The sequence below is a fragment of the Myotis nattereri genome (assembly GCF_964212035.1).
Source record: "Myotis nattereri genome assembly, chromosome: 7".
NCBI classification, from domain to species: Eukaryota; Metazoa; Chordata; class Mammalia; order Chiroptera; family Vespertilionidae; genus Myotis; species Myotis nattereri.
The window spans coordinates 18,939,608-18,965,510 of record NC_138082.1 but is presented as its reverse complement, the minus strand read 5'-3'; the positions used below and the strand labels follow the sequence as shown (position 1 = coordinate 18,965,510).

Sequence of the window (25,903 nt, the reverse complement as noted above, 5' to 3'; positions counted from 1 at the left end):
AATTATTTTAATTTCAAACTTAGTAGGAACAAGAGAAGTATACACAGAATCTGTGGGAAAACATTGCTATTTCTTAACATGGTGATAAGTTTGTTAAAGGGCAGAGTTAAGGGCTTTACCAGGTGGTGAGTTGTTAGGCATTTCAGGAGAATTTACTGGATTGTCCCTAAAACTGGGATATTCCTGAAGTTTCTCCACTGAATAATCTCAGTACATGAAGGAAAAGCTTTGAAACCACAGCACACTATCTGATGGAGGGAATGTTTAATGAGGAAACAGTGAGAGAGATGGACAGTCTTGCTGCTATACTGTTCCGTTATGATATCTTACCTTCCCACGCAAAATTGTCAGGTGGCTCCCTTTCCTTGATTAACTGCAAAGTAGTGGCTGTGCACAGCCTTCTTAAAGCACAGAAGGACTTGGCCTGCATTTCTTGCTAATATGAGAGAAAAAGGAGCCACCGGTATCATCGCTTCCATACCCTGTCCTTCCTCAGCTGTGATCCCTTCTTCTTGCTGAAGGAGGGGCTGATCTGTGTGATTCCAATGGACTGATTCTGGCATTAAAAACCTCAAAGACCCCCTACATGTGCCCATGCAAAACGTTTCCCTCAAAGTAACTGTGATCTTTGAGAAAGATCTGTTGGACGACTAGATTCCCAATGAAGACTGATGAAGGTTACTATCCTAATTCAAACAAGAGCAAGAATGCTATTCTGTGCACTCCCCTCTGAGGAGTTTATTTTTCGGTGATTTGTACATTCTTCATGCATCCAGATCCTCAGGAATAACCATTAGCAACTAAATAATTGATTTATACAGTGTAGATATTTCCTGCTAAGAAGGAGATTTCACTAACTAGGGTGGTAAGTGCAGAAAGAGATTATTATGGAGCCGCAGATGTGAGTTAGTAGAAAGTTGTAGTAGGCTGAGGTTAGGTTGCCACGTGGCTCACGTTCCTGGAGCTTGGCATTTTCAAGCCTTGGAGGCTGGTAGCTACCCTGGTATTTGGGTAAAGCACTGACAGATACTGGTCCTGCAAAGGCCCTGGGGCGTCTGCCTGACATTGGTGGAGGCTGGATGTGTGTAGACTGGAATCCTGAGAAACATTCTGTATAAGAGCTAAGGCCATAAGGCTTCCTGGCTAATGTATGCCTGCTTTTCTTCCTTCCTTCCTCCTTTCCTTCCTTCCTTCCTTCCTTCCTTCCTTCCTTCCTTCCTTCCTTCCTTCCTTCCTTCCTTTTAATGCCTGTTTTTTAAGGGATTTTGAGTAATAAGAAACATAAATTAGAAAAATAAAAATGTCACCCTAGCTATTGGCAGATACTACATTTTCCTGAAACTGGCTTTATCCATATACCACATTCATTTGTCTCTTCCTGGCCCAGAATCTCTTGTCTGAAACAAGTTATTTCCGCTTTTCTTTTTATTCAGTCTTTTGTTTTCAAATAATGTCTGTTTCAGTCTTATTTCTTCTCTTTTTAAGCCTCTTGGGCCCCTCTCCTTCCCCTCTTAACCGTCCATCAAGTTTAACCCATTGGCCTCCCTCCGCAGCCCCTCTGCCTGTTGCCATCCTCTTTCACATGCTCTCCAGTTCAGACACCCTCTTTCCTGGCCCAGTGTGACTTCCTTCACTGCCCTGAAAAAACATTGCTTAAACATTGAGAAGTTTCCTAGGAGTGAGCAGTGAGTTACTTGGACAATAATTTCAGACTTTAAAAATCCTTCTTACCGAAGAGCATACAACTGTGAGAGGTTTGGTGCTTTGAATAAATCTTTACATCTTAAGCACTGAGCTGGGTACAGATTTCCCTCTATCAGACTCTTCAATATGAAAACTATAGATTAAATCTGAAAACATCCCGGTAAAACCAAAGATTAAACAATAAAGTTATCCTTAGTGGAACAGAGGACACTGAAATAAGTACTTGGGGAAAATTACTCCTACTAGCTTTTTGCAGAGAAACATGTGAATTATGTCTGCTACATGGCTTTAACAGCCAGAGATTTGGGAAGATGATTAAATGACACCATCCTAAAATTTTATACCAGGAAAATCTATTCCTAGAAATGTCAAGGAATATTTTACTTCTACGAAAGGTTTGGAACATAAAGTAACATTCACTATATATACCTTATGCGCCTTTACAGAAATCTTAATTGAAATTAGGTTTCAAGGTCAAATTAATTTGTTACTGAATATATTCGATGATCTGAGTATATGACTGTTATGAATCCCTATACCTCCAGCTTAGTGTTTTGAATATCAAATATGGGACCCTTTTTAAGTGGAAACCTAGCATTTTAACTATAGTTCCTGCTATCACTGAATACATGTGCATGGCAAATCCAAACGTTGCCCCAGTGCCCCCAAATTTCAAATGGCTTTTCTGATATCTACACTAATAAAAGAGAAAAATGGTTATTGGCATATGGCGCTACCCTTTTCATTGGCTAATCAGGGCTATATGCAAATTAACTGCCAACTAAGATTGGCAGTTAACTGCCAACAAGATGGCAGTTAATTTGCATATGTAGGCACAATGCAGGGAGGCGAAAGGGAAAGCAGGAAGAAGCCCCCTGCCACTGACAGTGATCGGAAACCCAGGGGGGAGCTAAGAGCTGGGGGGCAGGGCAAAGGCGGCCCTGGGGCCACCTTTGCCCTGCCACCCAGCCATGATCAGAGAATCAGGTGCCTTTTCCACCTTGGCCAGTGATAGCAGGGAGTAGGGGTGGAGCCAGCTATGGGAGCTGGGCAAGGTCGAAGCTGGCAGTCCCAGGAGCTAGGGGTCCCTTTCCTGGGCCTAAAGCGAAGCCCACGATTGCGGGGCCACTGCAGCTGCGGGTCCCCACTGCCCGGGCTGGACGCCTCAGCCAGAGGCATCCTGCAGGGGCAGGGGCGGAGCCCACGTGATCACGGCGCCCCCTGCTGCCACTGCAGGTCCCCGCTGCCCGGGCCAGATGCCTAGGCCAGAGGCGTTAGGCCTGGGCAGGGGCGGAGCCTGCAACCACGGGGAGCTGAGGATCCCCTGCTCAGGCCTGACACCTCTGCCGGAGGCCTCAGGCCTGGTCAAGGGGCCAATCCGGTGATTGGTGATCGGAGGGTGATGAGGGTCAACTCCTCTGGCCAAGGCATCAGGCCTGGGTGGGGGGCGGAGCCAGGGATTGGGGGGATATGATGGTCCCCTTGCCCAGGCCTGAAGCCTGGGTCAGAGGCGTCAGGCTTGGGCAGGGGGTGGAGCAAGCGATCAGAGGGAGATGGGGGTCCCCTGCCCAGGCATGATTCCTGGGCCAGAGGCCTCAGGCCTGGGCGGGGGGCCAGAGCCAGTGATTAGGGGCAGATGGGGGTCCCCTGTCCAAGCCTGACACCTCTGGCTGAGGCATCAGGCCTGGGCAAGGGGCCGATCAGGCAATTGGAGGGATCTGGGGGTCCCCTGCCCAGGCCTGATGCCTGGTCTAGAGGCATCAGGCCTGGGCTGGGGGCAGAACCAGTGATGGGGGGAAATGAGGGTCCCCTACCCAGGCCTGACGCCTCTGTCAGAGGCGTCAGGCCTGGGTAAGGGGCCAATCCTGCGATTGGAGGGTGATGGGGGTCAACGCCCGAGGGCTCCCAGTATGTGAGAGGGGGCAGGCTGGGCTGAGGGACACCCCCCCACACACACACCCAGTGCACAAATTTCATGCACCGGATCCCTAGTATATTTATAATTAATAGAGTAAAAGGAGACTCTTAAATATTGGCTTAGGTGACTAGAATGCCAATGTTCCTTCTTGGTATTAGAATGGAAACATGGCGATATACATTGTTTTCAAAGTGGTTAACTTCTCAAGATCTTGATGCTGAAATCCATTGTCCCTGTCTGTGATTTTTGAGGATTCTTGGAGAATTGGAGATGTACCAGAATTTTGGAAACAGTAGATTGCTCCATGATGCTTTAAAGTGGAAAACATATAATGAGAACCAGTAACTTAATGACTGGAATAATTGGTAACTCCTGAAAAATTGTCAAATATATTCTTTGTGAGAATTTGGAAGCTAACACCAGACTATTAGAATATGCTATTATAGACTTGTTACACAGAGTTCTCCTAATGTTTATAAAAAATGTACATTTATTTTGTATCCATACCTATGGAAAGCCTGGATGTTTGGTCCATACATCAGTACCTCATGGCATCATTATTTTGTGGTGACTGCTATTGGCATTGTTCATAGAGTGCCAGGAGAATATGGTAACAGCCTATAAGATTTTTTATATGAATTCAAACCTTAGAGTGACAAGGATCATAGTAGTATTCAGTTTTCTATTTTAATTTGGTGAAGTTTAAGATGACAATGTTCATACAAGTTGAAGAACTCTAAATTAGAAAAAAAATAGAAAATAATATTTCACTTAGTTGGCTTTGTTTGGGGGGTATTGTAGCATGGTTAAAAGCAAGTTCCTTATAACCATGTTACTTGAATTCTAGTCTTAAATGCTTTACTTACTAGCTGGAATCTTTGGAAAATTATATAACCTCGATGTGCCTTAGTTTCTTAATCTACAAAATGGGAATAACAGCATTACCAACTTCACAGCTACTGTGAAGCACATAAAAATATATAAAATATTATAACTATCATCATCATAATCATTACATACTTAGTGAGAACTTTTGGAAAAAAAATCAAAAAGTATACAATTGGAAGCATAAGACTGTTTAAAAGAATATTTAGCTTATTTCTCTTATTAAAGTATAATCTGGTTGTAGAGGTGGTTGTGATAAAGTGTTTTTTAAAAATATATTTTTATTGATTTCAGAGAGGAAGGGAGAGGGAGAGAGAGATAGAAATATCAATGATGCAAGAGGACCATTGGTTGGCTGCCTTCCGCACAACCCCCACGGGGGATAGAGCCTGCAACCTGGGCATGTGGCCTGACAGGGAATCAAACCGTGACTTCCTGGTTCATAGGCCGATGCTCAACCAGTGAGCCACACTGGCCGAGCAGTTGTGATAAAGTTTTATAGGACTTGGTTTGGTGGTGATGGTGGAGGAGGGTGGTTGTGAACTAAAAGAATTCATCATGTCAGAAATACATTAAAATTATTAGAAGTCTCTAGATAAAGAATGATTGTGAAAAGTCACTCAGAAAAAGAAAAGCAACAAAATTATTTTCCTGAAGTCTCATCATTTAGATGTCAATTCAAATGCCCTCTCTCTCTCCAGGGCAGTTGGCCCTGACTGTCCCTCCATCATCTCCTTCCATCATGCTGTCCATCCAGGGCACTAATCAGTTCATGAAATCACCTTATGAATTTGTTTATACTTCATTCTTATCTGCCTTCCCTATAGATTATACACTTCTCATATGGTAGTATGTTGTTCATTGCTATATTCTCAACGCCAGGAAGGCATCTTAGCATATGGTAAATACTCAATAAATAGCTGTTAACATATGCACAGTCATTTATGCATTATTTATATTTTCTTATTTGTTCAGCCATACCTCTGGGCAGCTCCATCTGTGTTCAAGGGCACTTTAGGGGGAAAGATTTCTGACTATGAGTTAGGAAATAACTATTTGAGTTTCAATATTACGGCAATGAACATAAACTCACTCTCTAAAGGGAATTTGAAATTCATAATATCTATTGTGTGGATCACAAGGTAAGTAAATCTTCAATCACCCCATTGACTGGACTATCTAGCAGATGATTGCAGACTTTTACTGCACTAGAAAAACACCATGATAACTAAATATAGGACCAGAATATGTGTGGAGGAACTGCTAGAGAGACTGAAAAACTCATCTCCTTTTATAATGTGTGTCAAGTTTAATGGTTGCTTATTGAACAAAATTATTTTAGTGTATTATTATAAAATATATTTTATAAAAAAGCCCAAATTTTAAACATGTCCATTCTCCTAAAGGGCAGGTTAGCATACAAAGTCTAACAAAACTCATTCTGAATGTTCTGAGAAACAGAACTTGCTTTCCAGGAAGCCCATTGTGCATATTGTTGAAGCCGGAAGGGACAGGATATATTCTAAGTGCCATGTTGCAGCATCCTAATGGTATCATGTGTGCTTTGGCACACGTGATACTAGACTTTGGACACCATGTACTCTATGTCTTTGATAATTGTAAAAAATTATCAAAAAGAAGATAGCTTTGATTGCTTCTGCAAAAACTTCCCATTAAACAACTATTTAAAACCTGATCTCTACCAAGGAAAAGATACTGCTTTAAGAGGCACTCATCTTTTAGAGATAATTTATGGCATAAATTTCATCACTTTATGAAACAAATCTCATTACTTTAAAGCTGTATGAGAAATTTGGAAGATGCCTTTTCAAAGTTGCTGATGCCTGTCAGGAATCTCATTGTTCACTTCATTAAAATATACATTAAATTACAAAGTACAAGGGTTTTTCGCACCCACTGCCACTCTTGTAGCCAGTAATTTGCATGCGGCTGGTGTCCCCAAATAGTCAATGGATCTAATGGGTTTCAACCAAATTTTACCATCATGTGAAAGAAGACCCATCTCATTACTGAGTAAAATGCTCCTCAGTGTCCTGTGCTAATGGGATCGTTGTGACCTCTTCAGTGATCTGCCCTATTGATTGGAGGATATTTGAAATACAGAGGTCACAAGTCTTATCAAATTATGAACACAGAGCTGGGACTTCTTTAAGAATTTTACTACTGTTGAAGCAAATGAAAAATCAGATGCATATATATTTTTTTATAACCATCACAGCTGGTCAGCAAATGTATATGCTTGTTATCATTTGAATAACAAGTTAAACAGTAACTGTTCTGGCTTTTTCTGAGGAGTTGGTATTTTGAAAATATATTCTGGAACATTATTTCTACAAGTCTGTTAAAAACCACTTCATGTTTGTTAAAAATGCAAACATTTTAGCCAAGTGATTGTAAAAAATGCACACAGCTTAGCCTATGTAGATATGGTAAACCAGGTAGGTAATAAACAAAAATTCAGAAATATAAAATAGAAATTTAAAAATTATTTATTTGGCATATTTATTAAATATAGGATATATGTATATAAGGTAAACCAAGATGAACTACATATCTAGCTTGCTCTCAATAAATGACAATCTAAACGACAATAGTGATAATCTAGATATCTATAAAAATAAGTTTAATGTTTAAGGATTATTGGAGTAAATCTTTATATTTTCAGTTGCAATTACTCCAAGCTAATGTAAAACTCAAGAATATTGCAAAACAGTTGATAAAATGCCCAATAAAAAATTATTCATTATGAAGTACAAAGAAAGTCCCTTCATTCTTGAAAATTCTTCATTATAGTTGGAACACAACAGTGACATTATATCAATGGCTTTTTTCCCCTTAAAGTTATTTTTCCTTAAAATATGTATTTAAATAGACTTTGGGCAGGCAATCCTATAATTACATACTGACTATTCTGATAAACTGGTCATCTATTGAACCAATTTTTTTTCTGAATGTTTTCAAGGAGTTTTATGACAATAAAATGCAGCTTTTTCTGAAGTATGAATAATAACATACGGAAAGAAAATACAGATAAGGAGAATGTAAGCAAAACTATCTTTCTTTAGTTACAATCACAGATTTATTTTTTTAGGTAGGCAAGCACACTTATCAAGGAAATATCAGTTTGTGTTTAAAAGGGGGGTGGTGTTCTTTCAGCCTTTAAGATCTTAAGGGAACCCAGTGGAATAGACAAAAGCTAAAGGATTCAAGATAAAGAATTATATAAAGCATCACACCTATACTTGTGAAATAGCTGAGAAAAGCAGCAGCCTCTAGTCCTTCACTGATAAGCTGGATTGACAGTTGACTTTGGCACAAGGAAGGTCCTTGACAATGAACCAACTATTTTCAGTAGAGCCTGTATGTCTCCATGCCAGGGATGCTCCTCCAATCACCCATTTATGCAGAAGGGAAAAAATGAGTAACATTATAACTTCAAAATTTTACTTTTTGACACTGAAAAGGACAGATTATTGAGATTACTTAAAAAGCTAGTAATCTATAATATCATGAAACAAGGCTCATGTGTGGGTGGGGGAGAATACATCACCATTAGAATTCTACAACCTGAAGGAATTATGTGAGAGGCTAATATGCCAGTCCCATTCTATGGGAGACATTAAAAGGAGGTGATGATGGAAAAGTGAGAGGGCATAACTCAGCCTGCTGGCCTTACATGGTGACATTGGATTGAGGCCCTCTGGTCATCTAGGAGAGAGGAGTCATAGGCCTCGTACAACCAAATCCATTTGTATTGGGAGTGCCAATCAGATTATTACCTAAGAAACCTCTCTTTGCCACCCTCGGTATTTCTCTGGACAAAAATTTTCTAATAGTTGAAATTTTTTTCTTCATTTTCCGTTTGCTGGTAACGTTCTCTTACATGTTACAAAGAGGGAGTAATTAAAAATTAATAAAGTAAAGTGCTTTATAACTGCTAATATTAAAATATATTAATTTTCAACTTTAAATCCCAACAGCAATTTCTACTAAATTTTAGACTTCATTATTTGATACTTACTTAACTCACAGCTTACCTCATTCAACAAAAATACATTGAGATGGCTTATGGGCAATAAGATGAAAGTATAAAAAATCTTGACTGAGGAGTTGCTTGATAAACCTTTCAACTTTAGTGTGCACTCTTATGCAAGGTACAGCAGATGCAGTCATAATTTTGAAACTATGTATACATTTGCTAGTTTTATTGCCCAGTAGGATTTGGTTGTATGGAATAAGCACATTTGGAACTCAAGTCCTGCCACTAAATACTATTGTTTTACCTTGGCCAGATCACTTAAAACACTTGAACCTGGGTTTTCTCATTTGTAAGATGAAAGTAATAATAACCTAATAGCAATAGGGCTCTAATTTTCTCACTTGATTTTTATGAAACAAAAAGGAACTTTTAAACTATGTGAACTTGTAAAAAAAATATACTGTCGTCATCATAGCTTTCAACTTGACCAGTGTTTCTTTTCTTTATTTCCCTTTGTATATTATCAAGGAAGTTCCGTATTAATCAGACATACATTATTTTTCTTAAATGATGGCATACACATTTTCATTTTTAATGATTTGAAATATTGAATTTGTAAAGAATATATATTGTTTTGAGTTTTGAAAATAATCTGGGTTTCATCTCTAAAATTTACACTCAGATCATGGTTAGACTGAGAATGACATTGGACAACATTTTTATATAGTTAATTAGATTCTTATTTACAAAGATAAAACTTCAATCATTAATCAGATTTGTGACAAAAAGAGATTTTTTTTTAAACAGGGTAACTTGAGATCACATTTTTTGAGTCTTGATTGAAGTCCTTTCTAGTTTCATTGTGAATGTCCTAGAGTCTCATTAACAAAAAAGAAAATTCTGTATGATTATTCTTTTTTCTCTCTCTAATGAAGCTTTCTAAAACTCAGCAGCCAAAGGTTTGTTACTTTAACAGGATTGTTGGAGAAAAATTAAAGTTATACTGAACAATTATTTTAATTTTTTTTTAAAATTGATTTTAGAGAGAGAGAAAGGGTGAGGGAGAGAGAGATAGAAACACTGATGAGAGAGAACATTTATTGGCTGCCTTCTGCACACCCCCTACTGGGGATCAGGCCACAAACTGGGCATGTTCCCTGACCGGGAATGGAACCAGTGACCTCTTGGCTCATGGATCAACGCTCAACCACTGAACCACACCAGCCGGGCTTAGACTGAACAATTTAGTTTTTTCCTAGTCATAGTTAGGAAAGGGAAATAAAACTAATTTTCAGTAAAAATAAGTGCAGTTTCAGAGAGCTGTGGCTCTTCTCTCACTATAAAGAAAAATGAAAATCTGGTAACTGCTGGAAGTTTTTACGTTGACTATGGAATTTCTAAGTCTGAAAAATTATCATCAAGGTCCATGCTTGTTGTTGTTTTAAATTTGTAGTTCACTGATGTAGGAATTAGAAAACCAACAACAACAACAACAACCTAAGTATACAAAAATATTTGTAGTCAATTCTAACTGCATTCAGAATTCAGGTTTTGTTTGATTGTTTTAATGGATGGGAATGCACTTCTTTAGACGCATACTTCTTTATGGCCATGGGAGTTTTTAAAATGAGATAAATCGAGCCCTGTAAAATGTGGAGCAGGGAAAGAATTTTCCTCATGTTAGCAATGTACTATACACTTCGACAGAAAGATACGGGACTTAATGTGAAATATGTGAGTTAGAACTGAACACACATTTCAGAATATAGGACATGAATATGCCGACATGGGAAATAGGCCCTCCCTACTACATCTTGCATAATGTCCACAGTGAACTTACAGAAGCTGGTCAGGTGTAATGGAGAGAGCACTGGAGTTAGAGTGAGAAGCCCTACCTTCTCATTTGTAAAATGAGAATAAAAATGTCTAAGGACTAAATCATTCAATGAGGGAACACTGCTGCAAAATATTTCATAAAGTTGTCAACAATTACTTGTTTTCATCTGGTTGTGTCACTTCCCTGATCCAAGCCCTTCCTTGGTGCCTCTCTACTCAGTCCTGGCTTTAGCCCCAGCCCCTTAGCCTGGCACTGACATTGTGATCTCATCCCATGCTCCCTCCTCACTTTTCTCTCTCACTTTTTTTCTCCTCTGTACCCCATGTTCTGGCCACTAGGGTTACTTCGTATTTCTCTGTATGAAGCAACAGAGAAATTTTACTTTTGCAAAATTTCCTATTTTGTCTAAAATGCTTTCAATGAACAGAAATTACTACTATTAAGATACCTTCCTTCAGACTGAATTATTCCTTTCTTTAGAGGAATTCCTAGATCAGTCATTACAGGACCCCTGTTGTTAGTGGTACCTGTATTACTCCTTTGATAGACTAGGAGTACCTGGAAAGTCAGATTTATGCCTTATATATTTTGGTGCAGCCCCACAAGACCTACCATTTCTCCATATTTAGTAAAATGAGACACAATAACATCAAAATATGAATTATGTAAGGTGACTTGAAAAGATATAATAATGGGCTGAATAAGTAAGCAGAGAGTACATATATATATATCCTATCTAATAAAAGAGAAACATGGTAATTAGCCATAACTTTGCCCCTTCCCATTGGCTAATCAGGGTGATATGCAAATTAACTGCCAGCCAAGATGGCTACTGGCAGCCAGGCAACTGATGTGAACAGGAGGCTTGCTTGCTCCAGTGACGGAGGAAGCCAACATTTCCCACCTGCCACAGCCCAGCTCTGATCTGCTCTCTAAGAAACATTGTTAGAAATATAGAAGCTAAACAAAACCCCAGAAACCTGCTTTCAGCCAGCCGGAATCTCAGAGCTGGAGTCGCAACAAAGTTTCAAATACAGAAGGTAAACAAAGCACAGAAACCTGCTTTCAGCACCCGAGGTCTGAGTTAAAGCCAGCTCTCAGCTCCAGTGACAGCCATAGAAGGTAAATAAATCCCAGAATAAAAAGAAAGGGAAAAAGGAGAGGTTGGGAGGAGCTTCAGTCACCTGCCAGCCTGAAAACGGCCCTCAGCCCCTCATCCAGACTGGCCAGGCACGCAGTGGGGACCCCCACCCTGAAGGGGGTGTGACCAGCTGCAAACAGCCATCATCCCCTCACCCAGGCTGGCCAGGCACCCAAGCGGGACCCCCAACCTGATCCAGGACACCCTTCAGGGCAAACCAGCTGGCCCCACCCATGCACCAGGCCTCTATCCTATATAGTAAAAGGGTAATATGCCTCCCAGAACCGGGATCAGCGGAGCCGCGAGACCTCCCAGCACCAGGATCAGCAGAGCAGCTAGGGCTCCCAGCACCGGGATCAGCGGAGCCGCGAGGCCTCCTGGCACTGGGATCAGCGGAGCCACGAGGCCTCCTGGCCCCTGGAGCAGAGTGATAGGGGGCAGTGCCCAACCCCCGCCCCCCCCCCCCATCGCCCTGTGGCTCTGTGTATGACAGGGGGTGGGGCCACAACCTCCCTATCCGCCCTGCTCTATTTGTGAAAGGGGAAGGCACCCCAACCCCCTGATCGGTGCCTGATAGGGGGAGCTCCCCAACCCCCTGATCGGCCCTGCTCCGTGTGTGACAGGGTATGGAGCCCCAACCCTCCTGATGGGCCTGCTCTGTGTGTGACAGGGGGCAGTGCCCCAACCCCCTGATCAGCCAGCTCTGTATGTGACAGGGGTGGCACCACAACCCCCTGATCCGCCCTGCTCTGTGTGTGACGGGGGTGGGGCCACAACCTCCCCATCGAACCTGCCTTGAGTGTGACAGGGGGCGGCGCCCCAACCCCCCAATTGGCCCTACTCTGAGGGTGGCAGCGCAACCTCCTGATCTGCTCTGCTCTGTGCCTGACAGGGTGCGGCACCCACCTCCCCAATAGGCCTTGCTCTGAGCCTAACCAGGGGCTGCGGAGCAGGCACCTAGGGATTGGGCCTGCCCTCTGCCACCCGGGAGCGGGCCTAAGCCAGCAGGTTGTTATCTCCTGAGGGGTCCCAGACTGTGAGAGGGCACAAGTGGGGCTGAGGGATACCCCCCCCACCACCAGTGCACAAATTTTTGTGCACCGGGCCTCTAGTATATATCTAAGGACTAAATCATTCAATGAGGGAACACTGGCGCAATATATATATATATATATATATATATATATATATATATATACACTTAATGATGTAATGGGAAGTCTATTACATTAAATTAAAAGTACCTACTTGTCACATAATTGGTAGAGAGCACTTGGGATATCCAAATAATGGAACTTTCATTATCTTTGTTTATCTATTTCATTGGAGGATTCTCGGTAAGTGGAAAGTTATCGTTACACATAATAGTTTATATATTTAGGAAAGTATAAATATTATAATAATATATATTTATATTATATATAAATTATTATATATCCATTCAAAGTATCATATACCCAAGAGCAAAGTTGTACTCCTTGGAGACAAGCAGATAAAGAGATATGACTAATCATGTCTACCGTTAAGTTTGTATATAACACAGGCAAGTTTGCTTAAAACAGGCAAATCTGGATGCATTTTAAAATTTACCTGTCTGAAAAGAGATCCCTGAGACCACCCACAAGCAAAGTAGGTCCTATATTTATCAATACCCAAAGATTTTATAACATTCAGGAATGGAGGTTTGAAAGATTTGATGACAGAACAATTTGAGGGAAGTGGAAAGGGAAGAAGAATAATTTGATTATGGATCAGAAGTTGGCAAACTTTTTCTATGGAGGCTCAGACAGTAAGTATTTTTGACCAGTGAGGGTCAGATGGTCTCTGGAGCAAATTAAACTCTGCATGCTGGTCTAAAGACACCATAGACATAAATGAATCAGCATCACTGTTTCCCAATAGGACTCTATTTACCAAAACAGAAGGTGAGCTGGATTTGGCTAATGGATCATAATGTGCTGACCCTTATCTTAGCTTTTTGATTATATGTGACTGGCACCATTGTCATTATAACTTTAAATAAGTAATTTCAAAATTAAATTGTTTTATGCAACAAAATTAATCAATTCCTATAAATAATCATAGCAAATGTAATTTGGGGAACTTTAAAAAAAAAAACTAGACAATCGAGGATAAACTGAGATGTAAAGACTTTTTTTATTATTAACTGTCCTGAAGAGTTGAAGAAATAAAAGATTATCTTGAATCATTAGCAAGATATTTCTTAAGCTGTGTTTCATTGAACTTTTATTAACTTTAAGATGTTAATAGAAGTTCTGAGGGGAAAAAAAGTGTTTTACTGTTACATAAATTTGTGAAATACTGGATTAAATTCAGCTTAGTAGTAATAATAGTAAAAATGTCCCATAGTTTTTATGAATATCTTTTTGTGTGCCAAGTTTTTACTATATCTGTTTTAGAGATGTGTACCCTAAGACATACTGAAGTATTTTAACATGTGCCTTGGTCATGGGGCTAGTAAATGATAGAGCCCCCTCTAAAATCCAGTTTTCCATCACACTGTTGAGATCTGAGCTGTAGAACTGTCCATATTGACTCTCAGACAAACCTTTCAAAAATATTCAAGCACTGTCAGTACACTAATGTGGTCAGCACATTTCTAATAGATGTCCAACGAGTCATCACTTCTTAAATTTACTTGACCATGACAAAAAAAAAAAAATCCTTACAAAGATTCTCAGAGTGGCCAGTGTTCCCTAGAAGACAGTCTGAACAGGATTACATATGGCAGCAATTTCCAAGTCCAGCTTATCATTAGAATAATCTGGGAAATTTTAGAAAAAACAAAAATTTAAATAACTTTAATTGTAATTAAAAAGGGAGAGATCAAGACATGTGAGTTTTTGCAGTATGCCTGCCTTAAACGATCTGATAATACGCTAATTTAAGGATATGCTTTTCTTCCAATGCCACATAACCTGAGACTTTTGCACACCCCACCCATTTCACACAATCCATTCTCCCATGAAGTGAGAAATGAGAGATTGCAGAGTAAGAAAAAAAAAATCAAGAACTTAGTCCTCAGTTCCTGAGAACACCAAATGTATGCAATTTAGTTCCTTACAAATGTATAGCTAATTTAGTTCCTTTGTTACTTCCTAGCATTAGTTACTACCTATGAAAATAGATAGTGTTTAATCTAATGTATTTGTCTTATTTTAGCCTATAGTTTGTTTAATTAAAAAAATTTTCATTTTCAGACAAATGGCCCTCTTTTTATCAGAGCCTTTGCAAACTTAGAGTACATTTTGCAAAAGGAGACTGTGTCAGACTGATTTTAGTTATGCCAATACTGTATTGTTCTTGTGTACTTTAACTCTGGATTGTCATGGTGGTAGGTCCTGATATCACATTTCTATAGACAATTGGCTGAAATTAATCTTTGCATCCAACATATTTATTAGAAAGGAAGATGCAAATAAGCAATATTTTTCTGTTGTAACTACAGGTGGTAAGCTGTCGGGGAAAAAAAAAAAAGATCACAGGAAAGCAATGTATTAGTATCACTTTTGCCAATAATTAGTTATGTATTTGTTTTCACTGAGTTTCTGTTAGCCTTGGTTTACCATCTGTAAAATGCATTAGGCAAAACATATTTAAAGTTCTTTTCCAGATCTAAAAGTTCTAGTCAGCTCTGAGGACTTGTATACATGTATATAAGCCAAGCCAATGGACATGGACAACAGGGGGATGGGAGCATGAGTGTGCGGGGCGGGGGGGCTGGAGGGAGGGTGGGGGTTAATGGGGGGGATGAGGACACATTTGTAATACCTTAACTAATAATAATAAAAAAAGTAGGAAAGACCTAGACTATGAAAAACAAACCATAATACTTGCCTTCTATAAATAGAATTTATATAAACTCAGACACTAGAAATCTAATCCTATGCCAAGAAGGAACAATGGTAGTCAAAGGTCAGTATTAAAATAAAATAATTTCAAAATTCCATCCAAGTAGTATTTAGTTAAAAAACACACCTTTAAGCAGTTAGAATTTAGTTATAAATCAATATGTAATACTATAATTTTCAAATTCCCAATACTATTTACTCTTCACGAGACATATATAATGACACTGTAGTATAATATTCATCCTACAGCTTATTTATGGTCACATTGTATCGTAGTAGGAAAACATAAGAGATGTGACTGCTATCCACTTTATGTGTTTTTTTTTAAAGTTTTTATTGATTTCAGAGAGGAAGGGAGAGAGGGGGAGAGGGGGAGAGAGCGAGAGAGAGAGAGAGAGGTAGAGAGAGAGAGAGAGAGAAAGAGGTCAATGATGAGAGAGAATCACTGATTAGCTGCCTCCTGCATGCCCTACACTGGGGATCGAACCCACAACCCGGGCATGTGCCCTGACCGGGAATCAAACTGTGACTTCCTGGTTCATAGTTCGAAGCTCAACAACTGAGCCATGCCAGCTGGGTGTACCCACTTTAGAAAACTTTATACAGCCTTAAAATATCATTTGAAAACTTTTTCAGGAGATAAAGGATTTTTCTTGTCACTTTAGTACTTCATTCACACTTTTCATGGTGTCACTAGTCCTTGCAAAGATGGCTTTATTGAGATGTCCTATGTGGCAGGCTGGAGGCAAGGAAATTGACAATGGAGGTGTGTTAGACTGAAATTACTGATGCTAATCAGTAGTGATGATAAAAGTAAAAAGTCTAGACTCTAAAATAAGCCAGTTCCCAATTAACAATGGCTATTGTTTGAGAAAGATCACCTGGATAAGCAAAAGCACTGATCACTTCAAATGGCCTCTTAATTATGTTTCAAGCTCTTCCTGGAAAGCTTGGCAAAGTACAACTAAAACATAAACCAGTAAGCTTTCCTTTATAAACACTGCCTGATATATAAATCAAGCTGTAGGAAAACAAAATAAAAGAAAAATCAGGAGAAGCAGAAACACAGGATTCTTATTATCTTAAAGATTTCTGTGAAGAATATTCCAGCTACCTCAAATTTAACACACACACACACACACACACACACACACACACACACACACACCCCACACATACACACATGCTTGAATGCATGCATACAGCAATCTCAATTGAGATTATATAGATTAATCTATAAAATGTGCATAAAATATGTAGACTCAATTTATGAAATAATATATAAAAAGTAGAAAAAAAGTATCCATATCATACAATTGAGCAATTATGTAGTCTGGAGACTACAGCCACAATTAAAAAGAGGCAAGTTTCTAAAACATCCAAAACCTAGTACTATTGGAGTTAGTTTGGAAGGGGGACTACCAGATCACTCTGTTTTCTATTTCTTCTTCTCAACACCAGTGGAGAGTCAGTAAGGGATGGGCTGAAGTGTCTGCAAAATGGCTGATGGCTGACCTCAACTCTGAGATAGTCCCTCACAATGACAATCCCCACAAATCTCAGATGTGGCTGCAAATCAAACACGGATTGCCCATGTGCACAGGGCACAGAAGCCAAGTCACAAATCTTTGTAGTCACTCTTATCGCACGGCTACCATCATTAGCAGCAGCATCTTGCAATACGAAGGACAGCGATATATATCAGTGGACAAGCATGAAAAACTATTTCTACATACAACTCACCCAAGGGCTGTCTATCAATTCTCCTAAAATTTAAAAGCAAGAGACCTGTTCCAACTGACAACAGACTATTTCACCCTTTCCAGGATTATCTTGGAAGCCATTTATACTCACTCCCTCATTTAAAAAAAAAATAAAACATTAAGAAAATCATTCCCACTTATCACTGGAGTTTTTGAAAAAAAATTATTGTAAAAATCTGATCTATTTCCTAGATTCAGTATAGTTTTATAGTATTAAAAATGCCTAGTGAGCACAATATAAATGGAGGAAAGGTACAAGGAACTTTCTAAATTTATGTTTTAAGAAATTTGACTTCTAGTCTCCGAAATTGGTCAGAGATTATACGTATTAAGTAGTAGTTCCCTAGCTACTTACAAAGATAGGACCTTCCCACTGAGAATATTCATCCTGAGACTGTGTGTTCTGCTTGCCGGGCTGAGCCTCAGGTGAGCAAGCGTCATCACTGACGGGAATGACTTCATCTGTGGTATTTTTGTAGAAACTTTAAAAGGGAAGCCATTCCTGAATTTACTCAAAGGCCATTTTAATGTTAAAAAACCACAACATACTCTGCAAAACAGAAGTTATTTTGCACAGTCAGCAACTGTAGAATTAGTCTTCTCAATCAAAACACAGATCCCCAATAATAATAATAATTATTATTATTATTATATAAAATTATGATAGTTTTGAGGACTTTCTTTAGATGGAATCTTACAAGTGTCCCTGGCAACTCCATTAACCATTTGTCCAGAATTTGTAAAACCTCTCTTGAAAAAAAAATATTTAAAAATCTCACTCATATACTCAAGATCTACACGTTTGTTATTAGAATAAATACAACCTTCACACTGTGTAGGCAGTTAGACAGACATAAGCAGAGCAAGGACAATGGGCCAGGGACAGAAGGTCACCATGCCCTAGCCAGTTTGGCTCAGTATATGAAGCATTGGCCTGTGGACCAAAGGGTCCCAGGTTTGATTCTGGTCAAGAGCACGTACCTTGGCTGCAGGCTCCTCCCTGGTCGGGGCGTGTAATTGATGTGTTTCTCTCACATCATTATTTGTCTCTGTCTGCCGCTCTCCCTTCCACTCTCTCTAAAACTGGGGTCCTCAAACTATGGCCTGCGGGCCACAGGCAAACACAAATATTGTATTTGTTCCCGTTTTGTTTTTTTACTTCAAAATAAGATATGTGCAGTGTGCATAGGAATCTGTTCATAGTTTTTTTTTTTTTTTTTAATTATAGTCCGGCCCTCCAACAGTCTGAGGGACAGTGAACTGGGCCCCTGTTTAAAAAGTTTGAGGACCCCTGCTCTAAAAGATCCATGGAAAATATCCTCCCTTGAGGATTAACAACAATGATAACAAAAAGCCATCAGGTTGGAAAGATGCAGGTGCCTAGCAATGGATAATCAATTTGTAGGGTGGGACCTCACCCCCAGGATGACTTTTCCTCCCCTAGCATATTTCTGGTCATGATGTTTGGACCCCCTGACCTTTCCTCCCTAGAGATAGTATCTTGACCTCAGTTATATTTCAGCTCTAGGCGCAAATAAACGATAAAACCAGCCATGGCTGATGTCAGAACCAGCTGCATGGAATAATGACCCCCATGCCCTGGTGCCAGCCAATCAATCAGTGGAGACCACAATCCTGAATGGATACACCTGGAAGGCTATTAAATATTCTACTAAGATCTTTTCCTGGGGCCTTCCCTAAAATCTCCACCCTTAAAACCCTTAGGATGGAGGACCCAGTGTGCTCTCCCTCCTGGGAGCATGCCCAAGCCTTTTCCTACCCTCCTCTCTCTCTCTCTTCATCTCTCTCTCCCTCCTCCCTAGGCACCTTACCATACCTTACCATTAGCTTCCTCACTCCCATGCTCCAAGGGCCCTTCCTTTACATCCATACTTGTTTCCTAAGCCTATTTCTTCTAGGTGTTAATTCTACCTCTGCAATTTACCAAATAAATGTTCTCTTATAGTTTCAGTCTTGCTCTGAATTCTTTCCTAGCCAGAACCCAAGTACCAAGGTTGCTGAACCCAGGTTTGGTTTGACCCCACTGATCAGATACCTGGTGCTCTTCCCACCACCTACAACACCTCTGGAAAATGCACTCTGTACCCCTTTCCTAGTGCAAGCATAGAAATGGTGCCTTTCATAGAAACGGTGCAATGGTGGGGGGTGGGTGAGGTGCAGTGAATTGTGCTTCTGCAAGGTGTTAACTATTAGTCCTCTCAATTGAGATTTCTTTACAGCCACCACCTTCCCCTATTTTTTCACACATTTGGTCCTTAGTTCCCAGAACATGTTGCCTTCCATTCTTTCTCCATATTAGAATTTTCCTTTCTGCTCAAACACCTTTATGGATTTAATGCTACAAGAGTAGACATTCATGATGGGGCACAGATTAATGAGAAAGCTGGAGAGCCTATTTTCCTGTGAAGGTACCCACTGAAGAGCAAGTCAATTCTCAAACCTCTACAGTTTTTATGGGCGGGATGATTTGGCAAAATACTCCAAGTGATTAATTTTTTTGTCCTCTTTGCTTCTTTCATCCAGATTTAAATAGTAATGCAAAATTCAGGGCAAAAAGTAGGCAGCCTACCACAGTGGGAGAATATTGTGACTTTTTTTTTTTTTTAAAGCAACAACATGTACATAAAATGTGCGGAATGAGAAAACAATCACACTGAAAACAATAAAAGTAAGAATCAAAACCCTGACCTGCTGTCTTTGGCCCGCAGTGGGAAAAGGACAGAAGTCAACGCCTGCGGAGAAAGGAAGATCTTGAGTGAATCCAAATCCTGAATGAAGGACACTGGGTGTGGACTGACTGGAGAAAATCACGTTAAAGTGCGACAGGCTGTGTACAAGCTGAACCATCTCCTCCAGCTGCATGTAGGATAACCTTCAGTGTCTGACCTAAAACTAAATCGGTACGAGTTTTAAAGTATAAAAAAAAAATCCAAAAAGGCTAATTCTAGCTGAGTGAGAGTGATAAAAATACTGAGCAAAATAAGAAACTATTTCTCCCTTTGGGAAACTCAGCATAAGATAGTTAAGCCAAAGCTGACAGAGCCTACATTTCCAATCAACCTTTTTTTGTAGAAAATGCTATTGTAATGTATTATTTATAATCCTTATCTCTTCAGAAGTAGGCCTACTGTCTTTTTGCCTGGGTACACATAAAAGAAAGATGAGAAAATCTACTATATAGTGACCTTTATCTTAATTCAATATTACTAGAACACTGGGAAATTTAGAGTTTTCAAAAAAAGTAGAGAAATCCATTTTCAAAGCTTGCATCTGTCATGTTGAAAAAAAAAAATCCAACCTTTATACATAACATTATTCTTCATATTGGTGACACTTGTGGCCCAATTTACATTTGAATTTGGTGATCAGAGAAGATTGAAGGAGAGACATGTTTTGCAACTGTGTAGAGTGAGACTGCACGCCTAAAACAGTAGGTGGTCATTATGGCTCTGGGAGGGAGGCAGACTCCAAGATGAGCCTTGCTTAGAAAGAGGGAAGAAGACAAGTAGAAAGTCACGGGATGGAAATAGATGTCCCGTAAACAAGATGTGTCATCTTTAGGGGCCCAAAGATTATTCTTTATCTGAACATCGAGTGCTTCTTTTAACTAATTAAAATGAAGAGATCAACACATAAACAGAAAGAAACTAAGGTATTTTAAAGACACTCTAATTAACTTTTCTATTCAATGAGTTCAATCATAATCTGACTCATGTGTCACTCACCAAAAATGTATTGGATGCCTGCACTGTGGTTCATGTAATGCTAGGGTTGGGAGTAGAGGAGAAAAAAGAAAATTCTGTCCCTAGGCTTACAGGGTTCACTGTCCAGCGGGAGTGACAGGCTGTGTCAAATTATATTACTGTAGTGCAATGAAGGCATCCGAGGTGGTGAGGAGCTGAGATTCTGCAGCCAGGCTGTTTGAGTGTGAATCCTACTTCATACACTTTAGAGCTATATGAGGTTGGGCAAGCTACTTCCACTTTGATGCTTTAGTTTTGTCTGTAAAACAATGCTATAAAAGTATAATACTCATACTGATATTATGAAATGATGTGGGTGTTAATACATATAAAGGTTTTAACAGTGCCTGACTAGGATTACGGTTCTTGTTCTAATGCTGTGCACAGCATGCTGTGCAACGATACAGGAGAAGAGTGAGACCCAGCTCAAGATCCTGCAGTAGAACAATCAGAGAGAGCTTTCCAGTGGAGATGAGATTTAAATGGAGTTTTGAAGTAATCTGCTGGAATTTATACAAGTGTGTGATGGTGGAAAAGTATGGGACAGCATGTACCAGCAAACAGGGAAGAGAAGCCCCTGAGAGAAGTGTTTGGAGAGGTCGATGAGTAGACTCTAGGCTATACTAGGCAATTTAGATTTTTATCCTAAACACAGTCCTGAATGTTTGTGCACTTATGCATGCTGGTCATCTCATTCTTTGTTTTCTGCAACAGTCTCACCTCCCCAGCCATCAATTAATCTTCAGCTCTTAATCAATGCTCTATTTAGTTACAAGGTTTAAAAAACCATATTGAACTAGGTCATCTCTATGCACAACAACCTGCATTTTATTTCTTGTTATTCTTTAGACTGAATCTAAATATATTGGCCCAGTATTCAAGTTCCTCTCTCCATTGTCCAAAACATATACAAATTTACTTTTCTCATCATAATAGGATTTCATAAGATCCAGCTTCTTTCTTGTTATTCTCTTCCTCATCCTCTCTCTGCAGATTTCATTTGCCCCAGTCTCTGATTTTGCTCAAGCAGTTTCCTCTTTGGCACTTTAATCTCTCCAGATCAATTTTAATTACTTCTTTTAAAATAGGCTCAATTTTGACCATCATGAAGGAAAAGAAAGTTTGTTGACTAAAACCTTACAGCATGTTGATAAGCTTCTGACACCACCTTTCTCGGTGCTGAGCTTCACAGTAACACACTTTAGAGAGCTGCCCCACCCCCCATCCCATCTCTCTCCACATTGTCCATGCTTTTCCATGAGTGGGGATTGTGTCTTCTAAATATCTTGCTTTCCAATGTAAGTATATAAATACATCTATAGTATCCTATATACTAAACAATCCAGTAAATGCTTGGTAGATGAATATATTATAAGTAAGCATACCTCATCACATAACCTCCATAATAAGATTACTATATGAAAGTTTCTTACTTGTTTAAAAATTAAATGCTTGTCTCTTGCAAGCTGAATTGAAAGAAAATCAAGATAGCAGGTTATGGCTGATATTTACTTAGGTGTATATACTTCACATAGATAAATAGAACAGTTTTAAAAAAGTTTTGGAATTCTTTCAATTGAATGACTTTTTTAAAAAATATATTTTATTGATTTTTTACAGAGAGGAAGGGAGAGGGATAGAGAGTTAGAAACATCGATGAGAGAGAAACATCGATCAGCTGCCTCCTGCACACTCCCTACTGGGGATGTGCCCACAACCAAGGTACATGCCCTTGACCAGAATCGAACCTGGGACCTTTCAGTCCGCAGGCTGATGCTCTATCCACTGAGCCAAACCGGTGCTGGCCAATTGAATGACTTTTAATCTTCGTCTTCCATTATAAAATGTAGATGAAGTCATAGAGAATTTACAACTTAGAGTAAATCCCTGGACATTAAAATTTAGAGGAATGAGAACACCATTTATTCAATATCTACTGTGTACCAGTCATCACAAGGCTGCTAACTTTGCATAAATTATCTCATTAAATCTTTCTAATATCTCCTCCAAAGAAAAATAATTATTATGATGGTCATTTTTTAGCCGTCTGGCTCAAAAAAGTTTAAGGACTCTTTCCAAAGTCTTGAGTCTAAGTAATCATTTGGGATTTGAATCCTGGTCTATCTGGCTCTTGAGCCAAAGTGCTTTGAGAGGTTCTGTAGACTTTAGTTAGAATGGCAGTATTTAGGAATAGGTAAAATAACTTGACAATTTGGACAAGTAACAAAATTTCTTTGTCTCAGCTCCACATTCTTAAAAATTTGTTCTAGATAATATTTAAATTGTTGTAGACAAGTGGCATCTTAAACCCCCCCCCCACCCCCACCCCCCACACACACACATTTAAAGATCTCATGACATAGAGAGTTAGGTGGAAAACTTGTTCACATCAGTGAGTTATATAATGACTACAGCAGGAACATACAGGCCCAGGCAAAAGTAGGTCAATAATAATAAATAATAAGTAAATAAATAATACAAGAATAAGGTGTTTCACATACAATTGTAAACCTAATTTTGCCAATGCCAAAATGTATCCAATATTTTAGAGACCATAAAGTTATTATTAAATGTATTACACTCTACTATTATTTGATGTCAGTAATGGTAATTTGACTAGACACTCAGGCCTCTTCTCAATGTTATGCCACAAAGTATTTTAATACATGAAAGAGAAAAGTCTAGAATAACATTTATGCGTAAGATAGCTGAATGTGATAATTATTTTTAAAAGCCCTCTCCTGTCTTTAGGAATCTTTAGAATGATTGGTTTTTCTTGGGTAACTTGGAACTAGTTAATACCCACAATCTGAAATGGACTGAATGCAATGAAAGGCTAATATACAGAATGCTCTCATTATTACTAGTTAAAACCTTTCTTCCACACATTGACTTCATTTCCCATTTGACTCTTGTGGAGGAGTTTGGTCAGGGCTAATGACTGAACATTCTTCTCACACATACACAGCCATCCTGAAAGTTAGCTATATCTTCTTCTGCTGATAAGGTTCTGAGACTTTGTCACTGAACTTGGTTACATGAAATTAAAATCTTTTAAATCAAGTCATCAGGATGACAGGCACTCCATGGCACAAACTACCATTGCATTTCAGAAGGATAATTTAATACATTAATTTATAGCCTCAGGGCTCCAATCTGGCTTGTAAGAACCCCTAATTAAAACTAGCCATTGGAGAAAAGAGACTCTAGAAAAAGGAGAGAAAAATGAGCTCCAAGTTACTTGAAAATATGATAAAAGGCTAAAAGAAAGGCCAGGAAATACCATGGAGGCTGAAAAATTAGTCTTTTTTTTTTTTTTTTTTTTTTTTTTTTACCACATTTTACAATGGACTATGATAAAATTTCAGTTCACGCTAGGATCCTGTAAGTAAAAATACCCAAAAAACTAATGATCAGAGAACAGAATGGGGACTCTGCTCTACAAGAAGTAGGTCCAGTGCATATTCTTAATATGAAGACCATAGTTCAAAACTGTGTCTCTCTAGCACTGCAGTTCCATATACTGAACAGATAGTCCTAGGTTATGGTTAAATGGCTCCAAATACAGGCTAACAAGCTACATCAAAAAAAATCTTATAAAATTTAAACATTAACTTAATAGACATATAGCTTCCAATTAAGTGTTTCCATCAGAAAATACACTTTGTAATAACACAGAAGAAAATTTTACGGGAGAAAAGATGGCAGCATGCCACAAATAATTCTGAAAGAAAAAATTATTGTGAAACCGATTAGGTATTGCTCAACAAACCAGTTAGCTATTTGTTGACTACAGTGGTACATATTCTAACTGGGTTATTGTTGTAAATTAAAGGGAAATTTAAAAATATTTTTCCAGCTTTAATTTTAATGTAATAATTTACTAAGTATGTGGTGTGAAAAGTTAATATTCAATAAACATGGATGGTAACTCATACCTTAAATTCCTCCAAGATTTTGTAATTTTTCCCATGATATTCACAAAAGTTTTTCACTTCTTTGCACTCAGGACAGCATCCATTGTGTTCCACTTTAGTACACTTTGGGTGAATTTTAGGGCATTCTGGCTGGTCGCAAACAGGTCCATCCAGAGCACAGACACAAGGGCAGTTGGAATGCCCTGGGAAAAATCGTTCTCCCAACTTGTATACAAAGCCGCTGTCATCCACACACCCTTTCCCTCGATAGTCATCGAAGATCAGATTGTCATTACTGGAGGTCTGGTCCCCTTCATCAGCAGGATAGTCTTCATGACTGATGGCAGCAGAGGTGACCAATCCAGGGATGACCAAGAGAAGTATGCAAGCTTCATGAATATGAAGAGCCATCCCCCTCCTCAAAGGCTTCCGGATGTGCTCCTACTACTGAATATACTCAGCTCCTTCCATGGGGAGGGGTAGGCTGAAAATAAATATTTTTAAAAAGTAATTTGACATATATACAGAAAATGTAGATTTATTTAACCCTATGCTCTTAACCTGTTTATTTGGGCTCTGTTTGGAAGATAGACTTGAAATAGACTAAGTTCATGCAACTATCTATGCTTTATTATGAAGTCTAGAGACTTGATCCTTGGCAACATATATGGAGTTCTTTCAGATAAGAACCTTAAGCTTGAAGTCACCTTCTGATTTTTAAAGGTCTGGCTTTGTCTAACTTGTAATAGATTATTTTACTGAACCTCAAAGGGTGATTTTACAAGTGGTTACTTACCAATAACTCAGAATACTTGAATTTACATTTTCTATTATACTTTAAACTGTACTAGTCAGTGATAGAGAATGTATATGCATTATAACCATCTGTACAAAAACTCATGCAATTAGTGAGAAAAACTCTACTTTTAAGAGAAAGGGAAGAAACAAACAATTGAATGTTAATTGTAATTGGAATGGAGCTATTATAAAGGCCTTCTGGCTTCTTTATGCCCATAGTTGGAGAACAACAATGGTCTCAATAAGGGTTTCTTGTTTTAGTAAATTTAAATCTGGATTTTGAAATATAGCCAAGAAGAAAAAC

At 39.0% G+C, this 25,903-nt stretch overlaps 1 protein-coding gene across 1 annotated transcript in view; it reads right to left on the bottom strand.

Annotated features, from left to right (window-relative positions):
- VWC2L (von Willebrand factor C domain containing 2 like) overlaps nt 1-25,218 on the bottom strand; it is a gene marked incomplete at its 3' end in the record, with an annotated part of 143,799 nt that extends 118,581 nt beyond the window's left edge. Inside the window, exon 1 of the mRNA XM_081095685.1 lies at nt 24,823-25,218. Coding sequence (XP_080951811.1) covers nt 24,823-25,212 — 390 coding nt within the window. The 5' untranslated portion in view covers nt 25,213-25,218. The remainder of the gene's footprint in view (nt 1-24,822) is intronic.
- Between the last annotated feature and the right edge of the window lie 685 nt (nt 25,219-25,903).